This window comes from Cebus imitator, unplaced genomic scaffold (genome assembly GCF_001604975.1).
Source record: "Cebus imitator isolate Cc_AM_T3 unplaced genomic scaffold, Cebus_imitator-1.0 Scaffold15, whole genome shotgun sequence".
Taxonomy (NCBI): Eukaryota; Metazoa; Chordata; class Mammalia; order Primates; family Cebidae; genus Cebus; species Cebus imitator.
The window spans coordinates 12,044,506-12,051,958 of record NW_016107330.1 but is presented as its reverse complement, the minus strand read 5'-3'; the positions used below and the strand labels follow the sequence as shown (position 1 = coordinate 12,051,958).

Sequence of the window (7,453 nt, the reverse complement as noted above, 5' to 3'; positions counted from 1 at the left end):
TTCTTCCTCTCCTTCATTCTTTTTTTTCTCTTTCTTCTTTTTTTTTTTTCAACAAACTACTAAGTAGGTAGTATTAGTCCTACCTTCACCAGTAGGAAGAGGTATATCCCAACTGCAAAACTCTACGTAAATCTGGAATTAAAACGCAGTTCTAGCTCACTTCCAAAATCTATTACATAGTACAACAGCCTTCTCAGAGCCAGACATCTTAAGAAGCAGTATATTCATGTATCTGCACATCTATCCATCCATCCACTCCACAAATATTAATCATATACTATGTGTCAAACTCAGGGATTAGGAATAAAGGTTTTTGGAAAAAGACTAGGTTACTGTTTTCCAGAGTTTCCTTCCAATAGAAGGATGTGCATATAACAAAAAAACGTACTTGGATGTGGATGTTTACATAATCTCATTCTGCCTTTTTTTTTTTTTTTTTTTTGAAAAAAAAAAACAGCTTGACCAACATGGCAAAACCCCGTCTCTACCAAAAATACAAAAATTAGCCAGGCATGGTGGCACATGCCTGTAATGTCAGCTACTTGTGAGGCTAACGCAGGAGAATCACTTGAACCCAGGAGCAGAGGTTGCAGTGAACCGAGATTCCACCACTGCACTCCAGCCTGGGTGAAAGAGCAATTCACTGTCTCAGAAAAAGAAAAGAAAAAGACACCTCCTACTCAAGGCTCTTGACTTCTTCCTACCGGAAAAAAAAATTATCATAATAAACATGGCCTCCACGATGCCGACTGTCAAAGGGGTCACTTCCAACAGGGTGCACCTACATACCCATGCACGGCAGTCCCGGGGTGCAAGTCCCAGAGGCCTGGGCATCTGAAGGCTCCCAGCTCACCCTCCCCACTCTCACCCCACCTTGGCCAGGTCCATGGCCCGCTGCTGAGGCTGAACCAGGTGTCCCCAGCTGACTCTGGCGAGTACTCATGCCAAGTGACTGGAAGCTCAGGCACCCTGGAGGCATCTGTCCTGGTCACAATTGAGCCCTCCAGCCCAAGCCCCATTCCTGGTGAGTGACAAGCAACAGTGGGTGATGCCCATGCATAAGCGTGGGGCCCCTTCCCGGCCCTGCTCCTCTCCTCTCTCTCAACCCAGGTGTTCCCAAGTCTGAAGATGGTCCCGTCCCCTCAATCAGGGGGTCCCCATCCCTGGGTTCTCAAGAGGACACCGGAGTCCCCAGGGAAAGGAGACCCTTTTTAGGTCATGTCAGCTACTCTCAAGCTACCGCACCCCCAGGACCAACTGGAGTTGGCCTTCAGTGTCCCCCAGCCCCTGCCTTCATCCGCAGAACTTGGCCTCTCACCCACCCCCTGTGCCCACAGCCCCAGGACTGGCCCAGCCCATCTACATTGAGTCCTCCTCTTCACACGTGACTGAAGGACAGACCCTGGATCTGAACTGCGTGGTGCCTGGGCAGGCCCATGCCCAGGTCACATGGTACAAGCGCGGAGGCAGCCTCCCTGCCCGGCACCAGGTACAGGGGCCAGGAGGGGGAGGATTCCAGGGCAGGCAAGGTTAGACCTGCAGTTGTTCTCTGCACCCAAACCTCATGCAAACACCAGCCTGCTTGGAGACCCCAGGGGATAAAATGCTTTTGGGGCACGAGTTCACCAGCCTTCGAATCAGGAGACCTGGGTTTTTCTCTTGGCTCTGCAGCTGAATCCTTTCCTCAGCCTCAGTTTCCCCCACTGTAAAGTTAGCAGATTGGACTTCCAGGGTTCTGTGAGTGAAGCTTCCACCAGCCCTAACAGCTGGGGCCCGAAGCTCCTGAGTTAACTCTTGGGTACCAGCACAGTTGGGCTTGGGGACATTCCTTGTCCCAGGGACTTTGGCCTTATAACCATTTGCTCCATGCTCTGCAGACCCATGGCTCCCATCTGCGGCTCCACCAAGTCTCCCCTGCCAACTCCGGGGAGTATGTGTGCCGCGTGGTTGGTGGCCCAGGCCCTGAGCAAGAAGCCTCCTTCGTGGTCACAGTCCCACCCAGCGAGGGGTCTTCTTACCGTGAGTATGGCAGATGCCATGGGCAAGTGGGGAAGGGGAGGGCCCTGAAGCAGAGCCTCCCCAGGTCAAAGCAGCCCACCCCTGCTGAGCCTAGCCCTCTGCCCCTCTGGCCCCAGGCCTCAGGAGTCCAGTCATCTCCATCGACCCGCCCAGCAGCACCGTGCACCAGGGCCAGGATGCCAGCTTCAAGTGCCTTATCCACGACGGGGCAGCCCCCATCAGCCTTGAGTGGAAGACCCGGAAGCTGGAGGGTGAGCTGGGCCGGTGGGTGGGTGGGCGGGCAAATGGGGGCAGGCGGGGTGCAGTCATCCCCACTGTGTGAGGGTGGGGCAGAAGTCTGGACTCCTCACATTCACGATGTGGCCAGTAAGGCCTTTCCTGTCTCTGTATGGAGAGGGTGCTGGACCCAGGAGTTTCCAAGGCCTTTGTTACCTTCTGCTATCTGGGACTCCATGAGCTGGACACACCCAGGCCGGAGGGGTGGGGGCCGTGGGCCCAGGGGCACAGGCTGGCAGCACCAAAACATGAGACGGACCGGGTCAGTACTCTCTCACCCTCCCCATCAACCTCACAGACAACGTCCACATCAGTCCCAATGGCTCCGTCATCACCATCGTGGGCACCCGGCCCAGCAACCACGGCCCCTATCGCTGCGTGGCCTCCAATGCCTACGGCGTGGCCCAGAGTGTGGTGAACCTCAGCGTGCACGGTGAGGGGATGTTGACCCTGTGGGGCCCTGCCCTCCTGTTTCCAGCCCTGATTCTCAGCTCAGACCCTCCACGTTTAAATCCTCCCTCCACCACTGACTCTGTCTTGGGCATTCTCCCTCTCTGAGCCTCAGTTTCCACCTCAGTGCAGTCGAGAGACAGGATACTGAGCTGGAGGCCATGGCCATGTGGGTGACCCGCACAGCCCTGCCTGTGGTCAGTGCTGTCATTCCTCTGGACAGGGCCCCCGACAGTGTCCGTGCTCCCCGAGGGCCCTGTGTGGGTGAAAGAGGGAAAGGCTGTCACCCTGGAGTGTGTCAGTGCCGGGGAGCCCCGCTCCTCTGCTCGTTGGACTCGGATTGGCACCCCTGTCAAGTTGGAGCAGCGGACGTATGGGCTCGTGGACAGCCATGCGGTGCTGCAGGTAAGGCCAGGGCTGGTGCGTCTCCGGGTCTGAGGCTCAGTCCAGGGCCCAGCCTTGAGCGGGTGCTTGGAGAGGATACTAGCGGATGGCAAGTGGTGATGAGTAGATGGAGAGAGGAAGGGAGGAATGGATGGGCGGGGTGGATGGCGAATAGACTGGAAGATGAGGGGAAGAGAGAAGGAAGGTGGGAGAAGGAAGAAAGAATGAGTGGAAGGATGGGAGGGTGGGTCGAAGGCCAAGTACATGGATGGACTAATGGGGTGTCATGAGGGTGAGCCCTCAAGCAGCCAGATGGGACAAAACCAAGGAAAGGGCCAGGCGTGGTGGCACATACCTGTCATCTCAGAACTTTGGGAGGCCAAGGCAGGAAGATCACCTGAGGTCAGGGGTTCAAGACCAGCCTGGCCAACATGGTGAAACCCCGCCTCTACTAAAAATACAAAATTAGCCAGGTGTAGTGGGACACACCTGTAGTCCCAGCTACTCAGGAGGCTGACGCAGGAGAATCGCTTGAAATTGGGAGGGGGAGGCTGCACTGAGCTGAGATTACGCCACTGCACTCCAGCCTGGGCAAGACAGAGCGAAACTCCATCTCAAAATTAATTAATTAATTAATTAAAACAAAATAAAAACTTAGCCAGGTATAGCAGCACATACCTGCAGTCCCAGCTATTCAGGAGGCTGAGGCAAGAGGACTGCTTGAGCGTGGGAGGCAGAGGTTGCAATGAGCCAGGATGGTGCCACTGCACTCCAACCTGGGCGGCAGATTAAGACCCTGTCTCAAAAAATAAATAAATACCAAGGCAGGGTAGAGGAAATAGGGAAAGCCAAGCCAGAGCTGGGGCTGACATCAAAATCCCCACTCAGTCCCCACATAACCAGCCTCTTTGCTTTCTCCTAGATTTCATCCGTGAAGCCATCAGATGCGGGCACTTACGTGTGCCTTGCTCAGAACGCACTGGGCACAGCACAGAAGCAGGTGGAGGTGATCGTGGACACGGGTGCTGTGGCCCCAGGGGCCCCTCAGGTCCAAACAGAAGAAGCTGAGCTGACTGTGGAGGCTGGACACACAGCCACATTGCGCTGCTCGGCCACAGGTGTGGGCAGGGGCTGGCACACAGGGCTGGCAGGGCAGGGATGCCCTGGGGTCTGAATTGCAGACCCGTGAGATCTAGAGATGATGTCGTGTCCAGGGCTAGGAAGCGTAGGGATACTGTGTTGCCAGCATCACGCAGCATTGGCTGAGGAACCCACTTAGGAGTCCCCAGAGAGGGACAGGATCACCCAGGGCCCTTCCTCACCACAGCCACCCTCCTCGAGTCCCTGAGACAACCTAGTGATTTATGTCATCTTCCACTCTACTCCACAGGCAGCCCCGCGCCCACCATCCACTGGTCCAAGCTGCGTTCCCCACTACCCTGGCAGCACCGGGTGGAAGGTGACACACTGATCATCCCCCGGGTAGCCCAACAGGACTCGGGCCAGTACATCTGCAATGCCACTAGCCCTGCCGGGCATGCTGAGGCCAACATCATCCTGCACGTGGAGAGTAAGGCCTCATCCCGTCTTTGTCTGCACCAAATAAAGATCTGAACCCCCCGACTAGGCTCCACCCCACACAGAACCCCAGAAACTCCATCCAGAGGATGGATGTTTAGACCCCAGAGGTCTCCAGGCACCAGAGGGGCCCAGAGCCTACTCTTGCCTGACATCCACACCCCCTCCTGGGAACTTTGCTTTTCTTATCCCCAGTCCTCTGGGATCACCATTCAGCTTTTCTGGACACCTGTATCCAATGACCTGCTGCCATTTTGACCTCTGCCCTCCCCCATCCTGACCTCTGTGTCCCCCAACCCAGGCCCACCATATGCCACTACAGTCCCAGAGCGCGCCTCGGTGCAGGCAGGGGAGACGGTGCAGCTCCAGTGCCTGGCTCACGGGACACCCCCGCTCACCTTCCAGTGGAGCCGTGTGGGCGGCAGCCTTCCTGGGAGGGCGACTGCCAGGAACGAGTTGCTGCACTTTGAGTCTGCAGCCCCCGAGGACTCCGGCCGCTACCGCTGCCGGGTCACCAACAAGGTGGGCTCCACCGAGGCCTTTGCTCAGCTGCTCATCCAAGGTAAGCAGCCCTGGCTCAGGGTGGAAGGGGGCCCCTTTCCTCCTGGCCCTTCGATGGCCCAGCTAGGCAGACTCAGGGTGGGAGGGACTCCCTTCACAACCCCACCTGAATGCCCTCCTCTTCCCTGTTCTCCAAGCCCGGAGGCAGGCTTGCCTCTTCCAGGAAGCCCCTCCATCACGTGTGCTCAGCTCCTCTAGCTCTCCTTTGGCACAGCCCTGGCACTGCCACAGGAAACCATTCTGTGTACATAAGCACCCAGCCTGCCTCCCCTGCCAGGCAGTGAGAACGCTCAGGGCAGGGCCTGGACCCAGGCATCTCAGCAGCCCTGGGCTTAGCTGAGGGTGACAAGGCCCAGGGTGGGCTGGGCAAATGCTTGACAGGGACAACAGTGAATGAGTGACAGGAGCACCCACCCCCAGCACGCCCAGGGCCTCAGTGGGTCTTCAGAGAGCCCAGTATTTCCATGGCCTCCTACATCAGTGATACAAAAGTTTGGGGCTTTTGGACCCCAAACTCTCAAAGTAGCCCAGCATGTAACCCATTAGTCCAGGGCCCGGACAGTGGACTCAGACCTGGGTTCAAAGCACAGCTTGGCCATTTGCTGGCTGTGCAGCCTTGGCCAAGTCACTGAAACTTTTTGAGCCTCAGTTTCTTTCTTTTTCTTTTCTTTCTTTTTTTTTTTTGTTGAGACAGAATCTCACTCTGTCACCCGGGCTGGAGCACAGTGGCACGATCTTGGCTCACTGCAACCTCTGTCTCCCAGCTTCAAGTGATTCTCATGCCTCAGTGTCCCAGTAGCTGGGACTACAGGCATGCACCACCCTGCTTGGCTAGTTTTTGTGTTTTTAGTAGAGAAAGGGTGTCGTCATTTTGGCCAGGCTGGTCTTGAACTTCTGACCTCAAGTGATCCACCCACCTCAGCCTCCCAAAGTGCTGGGATTATAGACATGAGCCGCTGCACCCAGCCTGAGCCGCAGTTTCTTTATCCGTAAAGTGAAGAGAACAACGCTGACCACGTAGGCTGAGATGGAAAAGTACACACATGTAAACACAGATGTAAAACTGTAGCTCACAGTAGGCACTTAGTAAATGGGGACAATATGCATCTGCCCCCACCTGCCATCTGTCCCCTGCACATGTAGGTGTCTTCACCATGGCCAAGGCCCTGGATTCTCTTATTTAAACTGCAGGCAGAATAGGCTTTGCTGTCCTTCCTTAAAATGTCTGAGTCCCTCCCACTCTTGTTGTGGCCTGCCCTCCCTACCCAAAAGCCAGGAGCTGTGGAAACAGCCCAGCACTCCACAGGCTCCTATCCATGTTGACGGAATAGTGGCATGAGTGTGCACAGGAATGAATCTGCCACTTCATGAACAGTCTTTTTTCCCTGGTCAGAGAGGCTATCAGGACAAGAACATTCTTGGAATGTTGGGCTGGGGGTTTCCTGGGTCCCTGGAAGGGCATCAGGGACATCATACACACAGGTACCTGCAGAACCTTGTATGTGTCCTCCCTGCAGGCCCCCCTGGTTCTCTCCCTGCCACCTCCATCCCAGCAGAGTCCACGCCCACCGTGCAGGTCACGCCTCAGCTAGAGACCAAGAGCATTGGGGCCAGCGTTGAGTTCCACTGTGCTGTGCCCAACGACCGGGGTACCCAGATCCGTTGGTTCAAGGAAGGGGGTCAGCTGCCTCCGGGCCACAGCGTGCAGGATGGGGTGCTCCGGTGAGTGGGGTCGGAGCAGGACTGGACTTGGGCAGCAAAGCCCAAGGCTCACAGTGAGCAGAGTTAAAGCACCTGCCCCAGCGGGCGCAGCATGAAGCTCTGTCCTTGGACACATCGCTTGACCTCTCTGAGCCTCAGTGTTCTCAGCTATGTAATGGGTTACATAAGACTGAAATGAGGGCCAGGTGTGGTGGCTCACACCTGTAATCCCAGCACTTTGGGAGGCCGAGGCAGGCAGATCACATGAGGTCAGGAGTTTGAGACCAGCCTGGTCAACATGGTCAAACACCATCTCTACTAAAAATACAAAAAATTAGCTGGGCATGGTGGTACATGCCTGTAATCCCAGCTACTCAGGACGCTGAGGCATGAGAATTGCTTGAACCCAGGGGCAGAGGTTGCAGTGAGCGGAGATTGCACCACTACACTCTAGTCTGGGCAACAAGAGCAAAACTCCATCTCA

The 7,453-nt window shown here is 56.0% G+C and overlaps 1 protein-coding gene across 8 annotated transcripts in view; it reads left to right on the top strand.

Moving 5' to 3' along the window:
• HSPG2 (heparan sulfate proteoglycan 2) overlaps window positions 1–7,453 on the top strand; it is a 124,009-nt gene that overhangs the window by 101,131 nt on the left and 15,425 nt on the right. For 6 of the 8 annotated variants that reach the window (XM_017506939.2, XM_017506931.2, XM_037730732.1 and 3 more), the window contains 10 exons: window positions 883–1,024; window positions 1,338–1,489; window positions 1,878–2,019; window positions 2,136–2,270; window positions 2,594–2,728; window positions 2,969–3,150; window positions 4,052–4,247; window positions 4,520–4,699; window positions 5,009–5,269; window positions 6,786–6,990. In XM_017506939.2, coding sequence (XP_017362428.1) covers window positions 883–1,024; window positions 1,338–1,489; window positions 1,878–2,019; window positions 2,136–2,270; window positions 2,594–2,728; window positions 2,969–3,150; window positions 4,052–4,247; window positions 4,520–4,699; window positions 5,009–5,269; window positions 6,786–6,990 — 1,730 coding nt within the window. The remainder of the gene's footprint in view (window positions 1–882; window positions 1,025–1,337; window positions 1,490–1,877; window positions 2,020–2,135; window positions 2,271–2,593; window positions 2,729–2,968; window positions 3,151–4,051; window positions 4,248–4,519; window positions 4,700–5,008; window positions 5,270–6,785; window positions 6,991–7,453) is intronic. The other 2 variants (XM_037730745.1, XM_037730730.1) reach the window with 2 other exon arrangements.